The sequence below is a fragment of the Sorex araneus genome, chromosome 2 (assembly GCF_027595985.1).
Source record: "Sorex araneus isolate mSorAra2 chromosome 2, mSorAra2.pri, whole genome shotgun sequence".
Taxonomy (NCBI): domain Eukaryota; kingdom Metazoa; phylum Chordata; class Mammalia; order Eulipotyphla; family Soricidae; genus Sorex; species Sorex araneus.
This window is the reverse complement of record NC_073303.1, coordinates 133125378-133146376: the sequence shown is the minus strand read 5'-3', so window position 1 is coordinate 133146376 and position 20999 is coordinate 133125378. Positions and strand designations below refer to the sequence as shown.

The 20999-nt window shown below is 51.2% G+C and overlaps 1 protein-coding gene across 1 annotated transcript in view; it reads right to left on the bottom strand.

Moving 5' to 3' along the window:
* SLC12A8 (solute carrier family 12 member 8) overlaps positions 1–20999 on the bottom strand; it is a 151236-nt gene that overhangs the window by 118572 nt on the left and 11665 nt on the right. The window contains exons 3-4 of the mRNA XM_055124500.1: positions 3787–3933; positions 2360–2551 (exon numbers count right to left, since the gene is read on the bottom strand). Coding sequence (XP_054980475.1) covers positions 2360–2551; positions 3787–3933 — 339 coding nt within the window. The remainder of the gene's footprint in view (positions 1–2359; positions 2552–3786; positions 3934–20999) is intronic.

Sequence of the window (20999 nt, the reverse complement as noted above, 5' to 3'; positions counted from 1 at the left end):
TGCCGCCACAGACAGCAGTGGGTTCACTCACTATTTTAAAGCGAGAAGACAACCAAAGCCGGGCATGGAATCTCCGTTCCAAGGTCTCTGTTTTGGAAGCTCCCCCTCTCCTAAATAAAGAAGTGCATACTCACTCAGCTCCCAGACAGACCAAATAATCCACTCCAGCAACCGCTAAAAAGAAATGAAAGCAGCACAGCCAATGGGACTAGGAAGAGCCGGGAATAGGCACCTAGACCGCCCGTCATGGCATGGGAGAAGGAGGACCTCGAACCAGTGAGCAGACACCTGGGGAGTCAGGAGAGCCGTCAAGGGCCTGACAGGACAGGAGGAAGGCTGGAGCAAAACTCAGTGAAACCGACCAGAAAACAGTAACATTCATATTTTTGAAGAGAAGCCTTTATTTGTACTGGCCAAGAAAAAGTGAGAAGGTTCAAGCCATTCAAGTCAGGAGCGAAAGGATGATGCGTGCCCATCTTACCAAACAAAAATGACAATAGGGGAATTCATCCATAATTTGTAAATACACCAATATATTAGCTAGCCTACATGGCAGCAACAAGTGCCTAGGAAGACACAAACCATCAACACTGACTCAAAAAGAAATCGAAAACTAAAACACACCTAAATAAGTAAAGAGATTAAATTAGCCATCAAAAGACTTACTGTGGGAGCCTGAAAAATAGCACAGCACATAGGGATGCATGCAGCCGACCCGGGGTCAATTCCCACCATCCCATATGGTCCTCCCCCAGCACCAACCAGGAGTAATTCCTGAGTGCAGAGCCAGGAGTACCCTTGAGCATCTCTAGGTGTGACCCATAAAGAAAAAAAAAAGACTTACTGTGAAGGAAAGTCCAGGAAGATCTGGCTGCTAAATTCTATGGGACAATTTGCAATTGCTTCCACAAAATGAAAGCGGGAAATCCTCGCGGATCACTCTATGAAGCTAGCATTATCCTGATACCAACACTAGACACAGAAGCCGCTGAGCCTCATATCTGCCAGGACTATGGGCATATATTGCATACGTACATAAACCTGCAAAATTTCTCAGATAAATACTTGCCCTAATTCGAAACCACACCCTAATCCGAGGGGTCAACCCGGATCAGTTGCAGACCAAGCAGAGGCACTGAGACAGGGAACAGATGGTGGCACATCCCTGGCCTGGCCTCTCCCTCTGCCTGTCACAGAAGGTGCCCCTTGGGGAAGCCTCAGCCCCCAGTGGCCCTCCCGGGTATGGGCAAGTGGCGAATAAGGGCTGCCACGCTACAGCTCGCCTGGCTACCAAGAAACAGAGAAAAGGAAAACCCACATGCAATCCCCAGGTCTTGGAGTCACCTGCCCCCTTATTACTCACCTCCCAAACAGATTAATCTCTTTCCCCAGCACAGCGCAGTGACAATCTGACCTCCCACCTGTGCTCTGCTCGGCCGCTGCTCCACCCCACTCTTGCTACAGTTCCTTTCAAGTATTTTTCCAGTCACCCACTGCCTTTTGCCACATCCTAAAAAGCCTTTTCCACTCCATGGAATGATGATGGATGGCTGCTTCTCGCTGCTGCTCTCGTGCTGCAGATCATTCTCCCTGTGCTCCAGCTGAATAAGCCTGGGCCTGGTCTTGCCCTATCTCACGAGGGCATATCTGAGCACTCTCAGACAGTGCTCACCCACCAGTGGCTGCGCCTTGCCTGGGCCAAGCCTGCCGTGCACCGGGAAGCCCCAGCACACGGAGAAGCGCCTGCTTCTAGGAAAGCCTGAGCACCCAAGGGATCAGGCACCTCACTTGCCCCCCCCCCCCAGCCAGGACTCTGGAATACAGAGGGCTCGGGCAAGGCTCTCCTTCCTGACCCCCCCATGCTTCCCCCTAGCATGCCCATTCATAAAATGGGCAGCACTGTCCCACCCTGGTCACCTGCTACACAGGGATGAGGGTGAGAGGTCAAGGGCAAACAGAAAAGCAGGAGAGGACCGGGATGTGGTGCAGCGGTAGAGAACTGTGTGGTGTGAGCGAGACCCCGAGCTCAAGCCCCAGAGCCAGTAAAACAAACCGCCCCAAAGTAACTTGGGATAACTTGGGGGCTGGGGAAATAATGCCAAGGGAAATAGTAACTTGGGGTAACTTGGGGGCTGGGGAAATAGTGCCAAGGGAAAGGCACTTGGCTTGCACACAGGGGACCCAGTTCCCTCCTTGGCACCACACACAGTCCTCTGAGCCCAGCAGCAGGGAGCTCTGAGCACAGAACAGGAGGGAGTGAGCCCAAGCATGGCTGGATGTGCCCCAAGACCAAAAAGGAGAAAAAGACTCACAACAAAAAACAACGGAAAGGAAGGAGCCCCGCAGCCCCCACACTCACCTGCCCGAACACGTAGAGCAGCCCGACCGTGCCCCCCATGCGGCCACCTAGCACAGACGAAATCATGGAGTAGACGCCGCCACTGCCCACACCGCAGTGCTCAGCCACCCCAATGCCGGACAGCACGGTGATGAGGGCCACCAGGACGACGAAGGACACCAGGACCATGCCCACGAGCACGCCTGTGTTTCCCTGCAGGGCGGTGAGAGAGACATTAGGGCTCAGTGCCAGGGTGCTCAGGCAACCCCACACCCCTGGGGCTGCAGCTGGGAGCTGGAGGGGGAGCTGCCCAGGGCAGGCAGTGTGAGGGCCAACGAGGGCCCTGGCACACGCTCTGCAAGGGACAGCCTTGGGCTCCATCCCCGCACCACATGGTCCCCCAAGCACTGTCAGGAGTGACCCTTGAGCACCAAAATGAGAGTAGCTCTTTGAGCATGGCTGGGTCTGGCCCCAATCCACTCACACACCCCTCCAAAAATCTCACGAGAACCTCCCAAATCTCTTGCCTCTCCACCTCCCCACAACCTTTCCTCTCTTTGTCGATAAGCCCGGTGGGAGTCACCACAGGCTGTGGAAACAAGCAAAGGGCCAGGGTCTCTGACCGTGGGACAAGAGAGGGGACAAGAGAGTCTAGGAGAAGACACATGTGCCCATGGGGGAAAGGTGGGTGTCCAACTTAATTCCAAGGAGGAGCGAGGCCAGAGCACCTCAGCTGTTGTAGCATTTCGCCTCTGTGCGCTCCTGGCTGATGTGTAGCTGGGGATAATAACACCGGCCTTCCATGTTGTGGGAAATGGTTTTAAAGGCATGGAATACAGTACAATACCCCTGACTACCCTAATGATGTCTGAGTGATCAGCCTTCCTGACCAGATGCACCTTATACACGTTCGCCTACGAGGCCTGTCCTTGGGTGGCTAGATGAGCGCCAAACTAAGTCAGGGCGTCTATGCCGCGGCCTGCGTGGCCAACTTGAACCTCAGCCGGAGAGAGGGAATGAGAGTTGAGTGGGCTAGGGAGGACTGCATGCAATATGCGGCATACAGCAAGTTTATTGAAATCCAAGTGGATTTATATAGTCTTCCTTTAGCAATAATCAGCAGGTTACATACGTGGCATAAACATTATTAAGTGGTGAGAGCATCTTTATTTTTGCCAATCTTACTTGTTTTTCGGTTCCTTCTCTCAGCCTTGAGAAACATGGGAAAGCAGATGTGGCCTTGAGCATGGCCATGGCAGACGTGAGCCAATCCTCCCTTCAGCCTCCTCTCGAGTCCAGCTGCCAGAGCATGGTGGCCCTTCAACTTTTCTCTCGAGGCAGGTCGCCAGAGCATGGTGGCCCTTTGACCCCTTTTCTAGGCTGGCCGCCCCAGTGACGCAGACACACCCCCAGCCCTCAGAGACCCCGGGAACCCACACCTCACTCACCACCAGCCAGCCAGTCCTCAAGAAGAGGACCACCCCGAAAATGTTGATCATGCAGGAGGTAAAGACCCCGTCCCAGGTGCCGAAGAGCACGGGCTCCCACACGAACAGCTGGATCCTCCACCAGGGCTGCGGCCGGGCCAGCGCCTCCTGAGGCAGAGCAGAGGGTCAGCAGGCAGTACACGGGCGGACACAGCCTGTGGCCAGGCACCGTCCTGCCACACAGGTGCTCAGCAAACACATCCCCTCATCTCGAGGCCGCTTGGCAGACGCCGGCCTCTCAGCATGAGGGGAACATGGGCCAAATTCCAGCCCCGGAAGGCAGCTTGAGGGCTCCGGGTGCCCCAAAGCACATGTGGGAGCCCAGGTTCCAGTTGAGCGTGACACAAGTGTCTGTCACTCTGTACAAAGGGCCCTGGGACCCGGCAGCACCCCGCAGCTCCTCTCTGGGTCTTACTTCTCTGACTCAGCCAATCCTCCCGCCCTTCTGTAACAAATCCCTCCATTTCAGATCTAATTTCCAGGGCCAGACAGTACAGCAGGTTGGGGGCTTCTCTCGCACACAGCGACCCAGGTTCGACCTCTGACCTCTGACACCCAATATCGTCCCCTGAACACTGCCAGGAGTGATCCCTGATGGAAGAGCCAGTAGTCAGCCCTGAGCACCAGTGAGTGTGGCTAAAAATTAAACGAAACAAACAAACAAATCTGAGTTCCTGAGCCCTGGGCTGCAAAGCAGCTCTTGGCAGTTGTCTGGAACTAGAGGTCTGAGAAACATCTTCCTCATTTTTCCAACTCAAAAATAGCAAAGACATATGTGAAACACTCATAAGGAATTTCTTTACCAAAAAGACTAAACCTGCTGGGAATGATCTCGGTCGCCGCCCATCCACACTACAGCGAAGTCTGACCCCACAGCCCAACCGCAGAGCTGAGGGAGCGAAGAGCCTCTGCACACGGGAGTCTAAGCGGCCCCATGTGATCAGGACACAACTGAGGATGGGCCAGTGGGAGGGAGAGGGCAAGGCCAAGGCCAGGACCACGGTCAGCACACAGTCCCACGGGCTGAGGACAGCACATGCATCCATGAAAGCAGGGGCGGGGCTGGCGAAGCCTGGTCGGGCAGAGGACTGTGCCCCAGCTCTCGGCCCCCACAGCTGGGTCACACCACAGATCACAAAGAAATCACCAGAGCGGTCCCTGCGCTGCTGCAGGGGACCTGCCCCTGAAGGGCTGGGGCTGGCACTGGGACGGGACAGGGCACTTGGTAAGTCTGTTTTGGTTTGAAGACATGTAGCACCTTAGCACAGTAGTGCTTGCTTTGTGTGTGGCACCCCACCTGGCCCCCTGCCCGCCATGACTCACTCCGGAATAGCCCTCAGGCACTGCTGGGCACAGCTCCAAAAGACAAAAAATTAATTTGGGTCTGGAGATGTCTGGAGGGGCCAGGGGAGGGTCTGCAGGGGTGGGGGAGGGTCTGCAAGGGTCGGGGGAGGGTCTGCAGGGGTCAGGAGAGGGTCTGCAGGGGTCGGGGCAGGTACTCTTTGGGGAGGGTGGCATTGGAAAGGGAAGAGAGGTGAGGAGGGCTGTGCTTCGCGGGCAGGGGACCTGGTTCTGTCCACAGCGCTGCCTGTTCCACAGAGCGCCAGTGGGAACAACTCTTGAGCACTGTCTATGTGGTCCAGGACAAACACAAAAACTAAACCAAGAACGAGAGAGAGGAGAGACAGAGACAGAGACAGAGACAGAGAAAGAGAGACCAAGATAGCGCTCGCTAAGGAAAGAACATACTGCCCACAGTCTGGCCCCGCCCACAGTGTGGGAGACCTCTCCTTTCCCCTGAACTCACTTACTTTTGTCCCAAAGGTTCAGACTTTCAGGAATGAATTTCTAACAGACTAGACTTTGCTTAACTGTGACTCCATGTGCCTTTCCCATAAAAGTCCTTTGTGACGTTCGAAACTTTCTCTATTTTGTTGAACCTTTTATTTGGGCCTCCGAAGCATTGCTCAGGGCCCGTGATAACTTGGCCACTCGTCGGACCCCCCAAGTGGGCCCAGCATGCCTTGCTCAGGTCCAGAGATGCTGGAGGCCAGCAGGACACCCCCAAAGGCTCTGAACAGAGAGTGGGGTGGAATGGTGGGGGCCAGGGGTCAACTCGAGGTCTCGTCACACGTGGCATGCAACCCTGGCTCCCCGCTCTCACCCAATCTATACATCCATATTTCTACTGCTCCCTATTTCTTCTCTGAAACTGTGTGGGCATTTGTTTGGCTGATGCCGGGGAAAGAGCCCTTCACCGCCTGGGTTCACTGTGCCAACTCAGCCTAAAAGGTAGTTCACAGAAGAGGCAGAATCTCAGACACCCTCTACTGAGCATCAAAGGGCAACAGCTGAATTGGTTTTGGTGCCCACACAGAGCACTGGGGGAATGTGGACACAAGTGATAAAAGAAAGTGACCATCTTCCCGTCTTCCCAGGGCTTGGTCATCAGAGATGACAGAAAGGGTATAGCCCTGGGGTGTGTGTGTGTGTGTGTGTGTGTGTGTGTGTGTGTGTGTGTGTGTGAGAGAGAGAGAGAGAGAGAGAGAGACAGACAGACAGACAGACAGACAGAGACAGAGATAGAGAGAGACAGAGACACAGAGAGAGACGGAGAGATTGTTTCACAGAATAAACAAAAACCCAGGCAGAGGAGAAGGGTAAAGCCCTAAACAAACTGTCAAATTGGGGGGGGGGGAGGAGGGAGGCCCCCAGCCCCCATGAGGAGACGCAGCACCCTCCCACTGGGCCCCCCAGACTCTCACTATTGCCCCGGGGGTGACCTTTAGGGAAGTACTGACCGGAAGTGGCCAGAGCAATGCCCTGCTAGCCAGATGAGCCAGTGCCACGAGCACAGGGTGTGAAGGGGCTAGAGAGCTCTGGAGAGCGGCGTCAGGCGATGTGCCAAGGCTGTGGCAGGGGTGTGTGGGCGTCCTCCCCACTCTCAGCCCCCCCCCCAGCTCCAGCCTGATTCCTCCCATCTGGTGGCATCAGATCTCCCCCTGGGAGTGTCCCAGAGGACGACCCCACCCCAATTCCGACAGTGGTCACAAGCCCAGGCCATGACCCTGCTCCAGAGCTGCCGAGAGAGATGAGCCGAGAGGGGGTGCTGTCTTCCGGGGCCTCCTCTCCAGAAAGGGCTTCTCGGGAACTGCAGGGCATCAGTGCCAAGTGTCACTGACAAATCATTGGCTGTCTCGATCTCCAAACCCTGCCCTGCCTCACCCGCAGGGCAGCGGCCAAAAGCTCCACTTCCAGTGACGGGTGGGACTTCCGGCAAGCAGCCTCATCCTTAGGGTTTCCTTCTGGGATATGTTCAGCTTCTGAAGATGAGAACATGAACCCAGAGGTGGTTCCGAGGAGTTTGTTATGAATGCTAAGACACTATCAGCATTCTTTTTTTTTCTTTTTTTTTTATTTTTGCTTTTTGGGTCACACCTGGCAATGCACAGGGGTTACTCCTGGCTTTGCACTCAGGAATTACTCCTGGCAGTGCTCAGGGGACCATATGGGATGCTGGGAATCGAACCCGGGTCGGCCGCGTGCAAGGCAAATGCCCTACTCACTGTGCTATCACTCCAGCCCCCACTATCAACATTCTTATCAACTAGGAAGTTCCAGTTGTACGGGGTGACATCACCAGAAAAAGGAAACACTCTTTCCACCTCTTCCCCCTTCTCCATACCTATATATGTGTATATATGTGTGTATGTAAGTATATATATGTATACATATGTAATTGCAAATTAGCACCACCACCTCTGGCTACCCCACGGCCCCCCTCCCCAGCCTCCCTCTGCCCTGCCAGTTCTCTCCATCTCTCCAGTCCCCTTGCTCCTGCTCAGACAGGCCGAGAGGGGCAGGGGTCAGCAGCATTGGCCACACCCATCAGGACACAGTGTCTATGCTTCTCCCCCAACTGGGAGCACCTGGACTAAGCCCCTCTCCTAAGTGTGAGTGAAGCCCCCGTGGGCAGATGAACCCCCCCCCACCCCCCACTTGTGCTCCCTTCCAGCTACAGCCAGGGCACCTTGGGCAGCCTGGCGACGGGGGAGGGCTCAGCTCCACTCCAGCACTTGGGGAGACTCCCCCATCGCAAACCCCTCGGGCGTTCCCACTAGCCAGGCTTTGTGCTTAAGAGCGAGCAGCGTGTGAGACTTCATGTCATTGCCAGGAGAAACAGGGAAGAGTGGGGTCTCAAGCTGTGGCCGGAGGCCAGCCCTATTGGGGGCCCAGCATGGCCACAATCCCTGCTACCTCTCCTTCGTGGGATCCCCGCCCTGGGAGCAGCCCGTGCTGGCCAGTTCGATGGGTGCAGACATGGCCTGGCTGTCCTCCACCCGCCTCCAGGTACCCCCCACCTCCCACCCCCATCCCCGCCATCCTGGGGCTGGAGGCAGGCGTTGGATCCTTGAGGGTGGGGGGAGGCAGCACCTTCTCTCTCCTGCCCGCCCCCCTCCCCACTCTGCCTGAGTTCTGGGTGGCCAGGAGGTAAGTGAGAATCCTGGCAGCGCCCAGTGGTCTGCGGGCTCCTGCTCTCAGGCCTGCCGGTGCGAGTGGCCACTTCCCTCTACATCTCCCAGGAGGGCCAGCTAGGGCTCAACGCCCTCTGCTGCGTGGAGCAGGAAGCTGGTCTGTGCGCTAAGCTGGACAGAGCGCCAGTCGCCATGGAGCCCGGGTTGGCCCAGGGCCCACGAGCTGTGCCAGGGGCGACTCGCCTAGGCGCAGCCCTGGAGGGTCCTGTCTCCAGGTCCCCGGGCTGGTTCTGGCCCTGCAGTGGGAGCCCCCCGCCCGTCAGTCCTCCAGCCCGGCCAACGGGAAGAAGGGGGAAGACATGGGATGCCCGCTGGGGCATCTGACTGCTGAGTCAGACCCCTGCCCTCACAGATGAAGAGATGCAGGCTAAAGAAAGAGACGAAAACTGGAAGAAAAAGAAAGCCCCTTTCTGCTGGTGAGACAGAGAGCGGCTCGGCTGGCTGGATCCCTCCCCACCAAGCTCCCTAGGGCGCGAGAATGGGGGAGGGGGCGATGACAGGAAGTTCAGGTCTGGGGTCAGCTGAAGCTTGGCTGAGGGTGCCCAGGGAACCTCAGTGTCCGCAGCCCCGGCAGCGAACGGCGATGTACACGTAACGGTTGCGGGGCGCAGAGGCAATGCCACGTGTGCCGCAGCCGCACGCATCCCCGGGAAAAAGGGGCCGCGCAGACGCGCGGTGGCCGCGCCAGCTGCAAGTCAGGTTCATACCACTCAGCCCTTAGCGCCCCCGCTGCGCGCGGAGCCAGGAAGAGCCCCACCCGCCCACAACCACCACAAGAAAAAGATGCAGATGGGGGAGAAGCCGAGGCCCCTCCAAACGCCAGCACGAGCACGCAGGGCCAGGCTTCTCATCCTGAGGCCCCTCCAGCTGGGGCCGATCTCCCTGACCAGCTTCCTGTGCCCTGCGCCCAGAAGCACCTGGGGCCGGCTTCGGCTCACGGCCACCGTCCTGGGAAGTCTCGCCGCCCGACGTCTAGGGGTCCGGCCGAGGGACCTGGCCCGGACTAACCCCGGAGGGGAGGGTGCGCTGGGCTTCTGCCCGCGGCCCGGGGGAGCACCCCCACACAAAGGGCGGGCGACGCCCCTCCCTGGGGCAGCAACTGCGGGACGGCTTTAGCTCAGGGCGCTGCCCAGCCCCCAGTCGGCGCTGCCCAGCCCCCAGCAGGGACCAGCCTGGTCCCTGGCCACTGCGCTCGCCTTCGTGGGGCTGGCCACCTGCATGCGGCTGGCCCTGCCTTTTCCAGGGTCACAGCCACGTGGCTTCTGCAGAATCCCTCTCCCGCCCGCTGCTCCCCAAGCACAGACTCCCCGCGGGAAGGCCAGGCCCATGGGGTGGACAAAGTCTGATCTCCCGGATTTGAGTCTGGGCAGCACCCTTGGTCAATATTGAATCAGCCATCCCTAGAAACGTGGGATCCTGCGGCAGTCTGGGTCCCCTGCCTGGAGCAGGCCCGAAGCCAGTAACTGCAGCAGTTCCTACATGCCTGGGGAAATGGTGAAGCCCAGCCCTCCCCACCTAAGCCCAGCTGAGGCTGGCAAAGCTGCAGTTACACTACTGCACAGCTGATGAGGGACAGCCTGGGCCTCTCAGAGCACACAGCACGCTGCCCTGCCACCACACCCCTTCTGAACACATCCTCTCAGTCTAACACACAGTGAGAAACCATTACTAAAGTTAGACAGAAAGCTTGGTGTGGGAAGGGTAGGAGTTTGCAAGGATAGGCATTTCTGCAAATCTGCCAGCTATAGGATTGAGCAAATAAGTAAATCTATTAAGTGGGAATCAGGTGTGGGGCCAGAGAGATAGTACAATGGGTAGGACACTTGCACATGGCTGACCAGAGTTCGATCCCAGAACTATATGATCCCCCAGTCCACCAGGAGTATCCCTGAGTGCAGAGTCAGGAGTAAGCCCTGAGCATTGTTGGGTGTGACCCCAAAACAAAATAAAAGTTGGTGTTTTTTTTTTAAGTGGGAGTCAAGTTTTTCAAGAAATATTTGAGTTTTAGAAGAAAAGAGTTACAAATAAAAGAAGAATCAACATTAGTTAGTTACAGCTTTAAATATATGTATATACGTATATGTATGCACATATACACACATATATGAACAGAAGAAAAAGAATACATGTATGTTCTATATTCTCGATATATATTCTTTTTCTCTCTCCCTTTAAAAGGTTTCTAAGTCTAAACACCACAGTAACAATAAGCATCCCTAACATCCATATCATTTTCCATAAATACCATGCATGCCTCACTTTAAGAGAGAAATTACTGATTCATAACTGGGGCAGTGAAAATACAAAATGAGCCTGAAATATTTTACAGCAGAAAATAAGGAACTGCTATAGAAAATAGAAACCGATGTAACCTAAGGACATGAAGTCCAATGAAGGGACTCTCACCAGCCAAATGCAAAACAAGGGGGGAGTGGTGGGAGTGCGTAGAAAACACAGTGTTCTGATAAACTCGTGGGGGACACCAGGGCTCCCAGAGACCGGGATGAGGCTCTGGCAGGTGCCAGGCATAACGCAAACCCCAGCCCCCCAGCCACGTGCAGCCATACCACTACAACAGACCAAGCGCACAACCCCGGCTGCATGAGCACTGCCCCTGGAGTAAGCCCCAGGCAATACATGACAATAAAGAGAAGCAGGGGGAGAACTTTTAATAATAATAATAATAATAAATCTAGGGGCCAGAGATAGTGCAATGGGTGGGGTGCTTGCCTTGATCCCCGGCGTCTCAGATGGTTCCCTGAGCCCACCAGGAGTGATCCTTGAGCACAGAGCCAGGAGTAACCCCTGAGCACAGCCAGTTATGGCCCCCCCCCAAAATTAAAACTAAATGAATACTGATCCTGACACACCACATCCTACAGCAGGCCTCAGCCCAGCATCAGAGCCCCAGCGCTGATCCCAAGGAGATGCAGCCAGCCGGAGTCCAGGATACATGGGCCTCTGGCTGAACACTCCAGGGCATCTTTGGAAGAAAGGTGGTCCAAGTCCCCACCCTGCCAAATCTCTGGCAGCCACACCCATACCCCACAGCCACAGCCCTGCAAACCATGCACATGGCCAGTTGCACTGCCCACAGCTGTCCTGTAAGCAACTGCCCAGTTTCATGGCTTCAGCAGTAACCCCAGCAAAGCCAAGCCACAGAAAGGCACCAGCCCCATCCATTGCCTCCAAACTCCACCGTCCTGACAGCCCAGCAGGAGCACACCGAATTAGATCGGAAAGCAGCACAGAAGCCAACTAAACTCAGGAAACAAAAATAACAACACAGAAGACTCAGCTAGCAACAAACTGTTCAGCAAACCCTCAGACAAAGACTTTAACAACCCCATTGTGAGGTATAACAATTTTCACAAATTTTCTTTTACTGGTTTTCCAATAACTCCATTAGCCATTTAGTTGTAAAAAGCACTGTAGCACTGTAGCAATGTCCTCCCGTTGTTCATCGATTTGCTCGAGCGGGTACCAGTAACGTGTCCATTGTGAGACTTGTTTCTGTTTTTGGCATATCAAATATGCCATGGGTAGCTTGCCAGGCTCTGCCGTGTGGGCAGGATAGCTTGCCGGGCTCTCTGAGAGGAACAGAGGAATCAAACCCGGTCGGCTGCATGCAAGGCAAACGCCCTACCCACTGTGCTGTTGCTCCAGTAAAAAGCAATATAAAATAAATTATTCTGTATATGCTCAGGAACCCAGGTATGCAGGACCTGGGGTTGAGATCTCCAAGCCTGCTCTAATAAGGACTGGGCCTCCTCCACCCAGATCCCCAGTTTCCCAGTAGCTTGGCAGCCACACCCACAAACTGCCCCCAGTGCCATGTAATCTCATCAATGGCCAAGATATAGCCAAGTTTTGACTATATAACAAAGCTCCCAGAAGAGAGCATCACAGAATCTCCTGCCCCTGCACCAGGCTGTCTTCACCGGGGCCCCTTGGAGGGGGTTGGGTTGAGTTTCCCTCCCTGCCCCAAGCAGAGCCCGGCAGCCAAAAACCTCCAGAACCCAGTCACACCCATGCCCAAGGCCACTCTCCCACACTTGGATAAGCCTCACGCATGAAGGAACTGACAGAAGAATTCAGGTATGCAGGACCTGTGGCTGAGATATCCAAGCCTGCTTGGATTGGGACTGGGCCTCCTTCACCCAGATCCCCAGTTTTTCAGTAGCTTGACATACACCCCAAACTGCCTCCAGCATGTAATCTCTTCAACAGCCAAGATCCAGAGACTATAGAACAAAGCTCCCAGAAGAGAGTGATGCAAAATCTCCTGGAGCCTCCATCTTTCTTGGAGAGCCTGGCAAGCTACTGAGAGTATCCGCCCTTACAGCAGAGCCGGGCAAACTACCCATAACGTATTCGATATGCCAAAAACAGTAACAATAATGGGCCTCATTACCCTGACCCTGAAAAAGTCCCCATACGGCAGTATTGGGAAGGATGAGTAAGGAGAGGCTAATAAAACAGTTTGATGCTCTTCATGTTCCTGGAGCGAGCAGACGCCATTGGGCTACAATAGCATGCGACAGGGACAAATGGAGACATTACTGGCGCCCACTTGAGCAAATCGATGAGCAACAGGATGACAGGTGATACAGGTGCATGCTCAGGGGATAGGTTGGTGGCATGGGGGGAATCTGAGGATACTGGGGAAAGGTCACCTAGTGGTGGGATTGGAATTAGAATACTGAATGCCCAAAACAATTGTATTATGAACAACTTGTAAACCACAGTATTTACAAAGAGTTTTAAAACATTAAAAGATGTTTTAAAAGCATTTTTTAAAAATGTTTAAGAAAGAGACAGACATAGAAAGATCGCACTCATATGTGGAATATAAAGTAGCTGAGAGGTACAAGCTTACAATGTTGTGATTCCTGGCAGACATTTCTCTGGACTTAGTTACTAAAATACAGAAATCCAAAACTATGCTGCTGCTGGTGCGGCCTCCTTACCTCATACCTCTTCATTCTCAGCAATGGAAAACAAATTGCCAAATGCTTTCTTTTCAGCAGATCGACTTTAGGGGGGAGAAACTCCAAATCAATAATAGTGAATTTTTTGTTTAAATATTGAATGTAATCAAAGTAAATTGAAAGTAAAGTGAAATTTACCAGTTACACATGCGGGGTGGGGGACTGGGGAGGTGGGGGGAAGGGGGGAGGTATATCGTGATTCTTGGTGGTGGAATATGTGCACTGGTGAAGGGATGGGTGTTTGAGCATTGTATAACTGAGACTTTAACCTGTAAGCTTTGTAACTTTCCACATGTTGAATCAATAAAGGAATTAAAAATAAATAAATAAATAAATAAATAAAATAAATAAAAACATTTTTTTAAATCTGATCTTGGGGAATCTGGAGCCATAGTAAGGTCAGCCGGGTGCTTGCCTGGCGAATGACTGACCCAAGTTTGATCCCAGCCAAGGGTAAGTTCTGTGCTGGGTGTGGCACAAAACAAACAAAAATGCTTAAAATCCGAGTTCATGCATATACAAGTGAACAAATTAAAAATATAAAGAAGAATGGAAAATCGTTCCTCAGAAAAGCAATTAGTAACTGTAGAAGGAGTTGGAACACCACCTTTATAACCTTTACAATAGTCACTGATTCAGTCCAGAAGCATGAAGAAGCTGAAGATTGATGGGGAACAGGCTGAGTCGACAGCCTCAACAAAATAGCTATCCAAAACAAAGAGAGAGCAGTCACTTCAGAGTGGCTGTCAACTCACAGAATAACATAGTGAACACCACCAAAAGTAGGACAAGATAAATAGAAACTGGAGTCTCCAGATGAGATGCCCAGAGGTTACAGTATCACTCACTCCTAGAAAACAAATAAAAACTAAGAACTGAAGAGATAATACAAGGGTTAAGGCACCTCCCTTGCAACTTGTCAACTTCAGTTTGATCCCCAGAACTGCATATGATCCCTTGAGCACCACCAGGAGTCACCCCTGAGCACAGAGCCAGCTCTGAGGGGTGTGTTGTAAAGAACTGGCCCTGGTTCTTCAAAACTGTCGAGGTCAGGCAATAAGGTGACCCGAAGGTCTGGAGTACATCTCTGCATGCAGGAATCACAAGTTTGACCCCCAGCACCAAAGAGTCCCCAAGAACCTCTGGGAACGGCCACCAAGCACGGAGCTAGGTGTGGTCCCTGTAAAATAATCAAGGTCACAAAAGACAACTAAGATGTGAAGAAGTGGTTCCAGATTAAAGAAATCAATGCAGGGTCTGCTCTGGATCCGGGGTGGCCACTGAGTCTTTGTGGGGTGACTGGGAGGAGGGGCTGTGGGGCTGCAGCCTAGATAACAGTGTGGGTCACTGTTAAGCCTGATGACCTTGGTAAATACACTGTAATACAAAATTCTGTTTTGTTGTTGCTTTATTTTGTTTTGTTTTGGGGAGAGTTCAGGGCTTACTTCTGGCTCAGGGATCACTCCTGGAAGGACACGGTGGACACTAACAGCTGCTAGGGATCTAAGCCCAGGTCGGCCACCTGCAAGGTAAGCACCCTACCCACTGGACTATCACTCCAGCCCCTAGAAAAGAAACTTCTTACCCCTCAGAGATACACTGAAGTCTTCATCTTACGATAAGGGATATGGCATCTGAAAAATACTTTCAAGTGCTTTGGATAAAATTTATATGTGACAAAATAAACTATACCTCGGACAGAAATTATCCATCGAGAGAGAACCTGGGTAAGTGGTAAAGCAAAAGAACAAAGTATTAACAACCAGCAAATCTGAGCTAAATATCACTGGGGGTTCTTTATACTGGATCTTTATATCAATGTGAAATCTTACAGGAATTTGAAAATAATAACTTCTGAAAAAGGTTTCCATAAGCAGAGGCCAAACGCATATTTTCAGAACTGCCTGTTGATTCCTGTGTCCCTGGTGCCCTGGAGGAGTGGGGAGAGGACGGCAGGGGGCAGGGGGGTGGGGCACAGGCTTGCAGGGGGAGCAGGTCTGGTGCAATGCCCATTACTGCATGGCTTCAGGGTGCCGCCACAGGACCCCCCAGCTCATGGTCAGGAGTAGTCTCTGGTCACCACCAAGGGCCTCCACCAAATAAAACGGTTGAAAAAATAAAGTATATGCGTGCTGGTACATTTGGTATCTACTAAGGAGGAAATGAGGGGCATTAAGCACTCTAAGAAGGCAAAGGAAGCTCTTCCCACCAACTCTCCTGAATATGAAAGTAATTTTTACCATGAAACTCTATAACCATAAAGGAGAGCACACGTGCTGTAAGTAGGTCTGAGCCCGAGGGAACTCCAGCAGATGGGCTTGGAGCCAGGAGAAGAAAGCCAGGTTGGAGTGGGAGAGAGCACCCGGGCCAACCCCTCGGTGACATCAGCCCAAGGCCCTCCCACAGCACGGCAAGCCCCAGGGCACTGCAGGCACCGCCAGACGCCAAGTTCCCACACTCCACACTCAAGTACTGCAAAGTGAGTGCTAAAACTGAAACATTCAAATGTACAGTTGACCCCCTGGAGCTGCTGATTTCAAATTTCTTGGTCCCAAGACCTGTTTAAAATTATCGAGGAACCTGCCTCAGGTGCTGAGAAGGCAATTGGGAGAAGGGACCACTACGGCAATGCTAGTTGGGAATGATCACTCTGGATAAGAACTGCGTGCTGACAGGAGGCAAAGGAGCAAACTTGATAATCTCTCAGTACCTGTATCCCGCCCACAGGCAGAGTCTGGCAAGCTACCCGTGGCGTACTCAATATGCCAAAAACAGTAACAACGACGGTCCTCATTCCCCTGACCCTGAAAGAGCCCCCAGTATGCCATCGGGCAACACTAGCACTCGACAGGGACAAATGGAGATGTTACTGGCGCCTGCTCGAGCAAATCGATGAACAACGGGATGACAGTGATACAGTGATACAGTGATTTGTATTGCAAACTATAATGAGAGAGAGAGAGAGAGAGAGAGAGAGAAGAAAATTGTCCATCACAGAGGCAGTAGTCTGGGGGGAAGAGGAGGAGAAGGGGGTGGCAGGAGGGAAACTGAAGTCGTTGGTAGTGGGAAATGTACACTGGTGAAGGGATGGGTGTTGGAACACTGTAAGACTGAAACCCAGTCATGGACAATTTTGTAACTGTGTACCTCACTGTGATTCAATAAAAAAAATAAGTAATTTTTAAAATGGGTTAGGATAGTAAATTTTACATTTTATCACAAAAATAATAATAAGTTAATTAAATTAAATAACTGAGGAACCCAAAGAGCGTGGTGTAAAGTTCCCATATCAGAAATTTATTTTAAAAGTTAAAAGTCACTAATTCATTTTTTAAAAATTAGCAACTCTATGATCTATTAAAATAAATGACACATTTCCATGAAAAATAATGACTTTTCAAAACAAAAACACTTTGTACACAGATGCCATATTATTTTGTCATTTTTGTTAAAGTCTGGTCTGAAAAAAGACAGCTAGATTCTACTACATCTGGATTTAATCTTGCAAAATGATTGTTTGAAAAAAACATAAGCATCCCTCAGGTCTATAGTGAAAAAAGGAAAAATGTATAAATTTCTGGCGCTGATCCATATATGAAAAAAATACTGTCACTCAAAAGAGAAACACACACACATACACTCCCTCCCTCCAGGGGAGTCACACAATACAAACACACACACACACGATATGGGATATAAGAAATAATATTAGCTGCATATGAACCAGAGATTTAAGGTAGTTTCAAACAGACCCTGCTGCTCAGGGCAATCATATGTAGAGACCTAAGGTTGTATTTTCCAGGGGCTGGGGAGGTGCCTCAGCTGGTCGAGCACTTGCTCTAAGTGTGTCTGGCCCTGGGTTCAATCCCCAGTGCCTGCAGCTGGCCCCAGTTTGCATCTGTAGAGCACTGGGCAGTTCTCCGGGTCCCTGTGGTTTGGGGGGAGGCGGGAAATCAAATGATAAGTTACTTTTGTTTTGCACTGTTCTTTACTAATAATTGCCTGGAATTTTTAAAAAGGGAAGTTATCGATGTGAGTCATGACTTTCTGTTTTAAGTTAAATTCTATGAATATTTGGGTTCATATTGACACAAATTTATTATCTAGATAAAACAAAACTAACTTTTTGGCATAATGAGGACCTCTGTGCCTCTGCTGCTGCAGAAACCTCGATTCCATAGCTGTTGACCGGGCATTAATGAGACGCTAAAGTTGCCTGCAGATTAGAAAAAGAGCACAGGATTTTTACACAGACCTGTGGTCTTTCCTTCTCCCTTCCTGCTTCTTTCCTTCCTTCCTCCCTCCCTCCTTTCCCTTCCCTCCCTTCCTCTCCCTCCCTTCCCTCTCCCTGCCTTCCTGGGCCTCAGATGAGGCAAGCGCTCTCCTAAGCCACACTGTGGGCCCTTCTTTTTCCTGTCCTTATGCCTTTTCATGTACAAAGCACACACTCAAACCAGAAAGCTAAAGAAACAAACAGGATGGAGACTTCTGACGAGTGTAACACCAAGCCTAGCCCTGTCGTAAGCACATCAAACCTGCAGGGTGTCCCCTAAGGATTGTTAAGCCTGTGGACTGTGGACACACGGCCTGCTGGCTCTGGACCACACTGGCCTTCTCGGCGCTGCTCCTGGCACTGTGCTTGAGGGTTGCTCTGGTGGTTCTGGGGACAGGACCGGCCTCCAGCCTGGACACTCCTGGCTCCCCTCCACAGGCTTTTGATTAAGTGCTGGGACTCAGAAGAAAAGAAAAACTGTTTGAAGGATAACCTTGGGTCTGCAGAAATAGCACAGTGGGGAGGGCACTTGCTCTGCAGGTGGTCGACCTGGGTTTGACCCCCAGCACCCTATATGGTCCCCCAAGCCCCACCAGGAGTGATTCCCTGAGCACAGAACCAGGAGTAATCTGAGCACTACCAGGTAACCCCAGAAAAAAAAATTTAAAAAAAAAGATCAAATTATACTTAATAATGATTGAAGAACAAAAAGAAATACTGAATTTTACTCAGCCACGTATATTTCTTTAAAATTACTACAAGTGTTTGATATTGTGCAACTACTTAGTGTTCAAATTACTACCATGAAGAGATACACCAGGGTCAGAGAAAGCATGAAACAAATTTTAAAAAGTACCTCAGTCATTCACCCCTCAGTCATTTTTAAAAAGTACCTCAGTCATTACCCAAGAAAGTCAGCTGTCCCATCAAGCCAGACAGCCCAGGCGGCCCGAGAGCCACTTCACTCCTGACGGTTCCCTGGTGCTCCCCCAGCACTGTGCACGCTTTGCACACAAGAAGCAGAAAGAACTGCAAGAACAGAGCTTTGTCACTGACAGCACCAAGGCTTCTCTCGAAGGCTCCCGGTGAAGGACTGCATTGTTCTATACCTGGACACTGCAGGAAGCAGTGAGAAGTTTAGAGGCACCTTCACTATTTAGTGTTGGCTATGCTTTTTATTTTCTCTCACTTTTGATTTGCTTTTGAGCCACACCTGGCTGTACTCAGGGCTTACTCCTGGTCCACACTCAGGGATCACTCCTGGCAGTGCTCAGGAGGCCAAACAGGGTACTGGAGATTGAACTCAGGTCAGCCGCATGCAAGGCAAATGTCTTACCCACTGTCACTCCAGCCCCCTAGTTTCATAACAGAGATAGCCCCTAGATACAGAGACAGCACATAGAATGGGAAAAATTATTTACCCAATACCCATCTGATTAGGGGTTAATATCAAAGATAGATAAGGCACTGATAGAACTTCACAAGAAAAAAAAATCCAACCCCATTAATAAAAAATGGGAGAAGAAATGAACAGAAACTTCCTCAAAGAAGAAATACAAATGGTCAAAAGGCACGTGAAGCCCACGGCCGGATTCCCCCCTCCCCCCGCCCCGCGCCCAAGGTCTGGGGCCCCTGGAGCCCCCAGGCCCATCTCCTCTCACGCCTCTCAGTCTCCCTACGGTGGGCCTGACTCCTCCCCTCTCTAACAGGTAATTGGCATTCTCCCTCTCGGACCATGCCCCCTGTCGAAGAGCGCTCGGATCCCCCCCCACCCCCCCCACCCCTGCGCCCACGGTCTGGGGCCCTGGAGCCCCCAGGCCCATCTCGTCTTGCGCCTCTCAGTCTCCCTGTGGCAGGCCTGACCCCTCCCCTCTCTATCAGGTTGTAAGGGGCGTGTCCACACGTTGGGGGCGTGGCCTCAAAAGGGGCGTGGCCTCCTTCTGGAGCGGCGGCCCCTTATGAGGCCGAAGATATTTTTCCCACTCATTGCATTGTGCTTTGGCCATAATCTGTAGAATCTATTCCTCTGAAGAATACCCTGGTCATCTTAGTCACCATATGTTAATAGTCAATTGACCTAGCCTATCCTAATTTTACAAAAACTGTCAGTGAACACATCAAGCTGCACATAAAGTCCTTTGCAAAAAGATCATAGCCCCATGCTTTCTCTTGAGACTCCTCTCAAGCTAAGGAGAGCACCTAACAGTAAAACCCATAACAACATGAAGAAACAGCGAAAATCCCCACCACCAGCAGAGATGAAAGGGAGGATCTCAGCAAACCCAGCAATGACTCCCCAGAAATAATTCTGATAAAGAATTCAGAGAGGAAATCGTGAAGATGGTTGAAGAACTCAAAGCAACTATGGAGCAAACATCCAATAAATTAAGGGAGGATATGGATGCAGCATTGGAACGATCCACCAAGATAATCCAGGAAGAAATGAGAGCAGAAATTTCAAAGCTACGAACAGAAGTGACACAATTAAAAGAATCAGTAGATGAAATAAAAAACTCAGTAGGGTCCCTTAACAGTAGAATGACTGCTGCCGAAGAAAGAATCAGTGATCTTGAGGATGAGCTGCAGAAAGCATATAGGCAGCAACAAATAATGGGAAAAGACCACAAAATGGCTCTAGAGAGAATCAGAGTCTTAGGGGATGACCTCAAGAGAAACAACATAAGAATCATTGGAGTACCAGAACCACAGGGGACCAATCTTAATGAAAAAAACACAATTAAAGACATCATTGCTAAGAAATTTCCAGAGCTAGAAAATATGGACATCCAGATCCAAGGAGTCCGAAGGGTACCAGCTAAAAGGGACCCAAATAAAAAATCCCCAAGGCATATCATAGTCAGAATGATGGATGCTATGGATAGAGACACAATACTGCAAGCAGCAAGATCAAAGAAGGAGATCATATACAAAGGAGCACCCCTTAGATTCACAGCAGACCTATCAGAAGAAACCTTCCAATCCCAAAGATAATGGTGGGATATCGTGAAAAAACTCAATGAAATGAGTGCCTCACCAAGAATACTTTACCCGGCTAAACTCTCAATTAAACTTGAAGGAACCATACACTATTTCACGGAGAAACAACAGCTCAGGAACTTCATAGACTCAAGACCAAATTTAAAAGAAGGATTCAAAGGGCTACTATAAGACAAGGAAAAAAACCTATAAGAACAATAAACCCTAAAGAAAAATGGCACAAAATCTCATGACAATAATTTCTCTTAATGTTAACGGGCTAAATGCACCAATCAAGAGGCACAGAGTGGCAAAATGGATTCGGAAACTAAACCCAACTTTCTGCTGCCTACAAGAAACACATCTGAATAGTCAGAACAAACACAGACTCAAAATCAA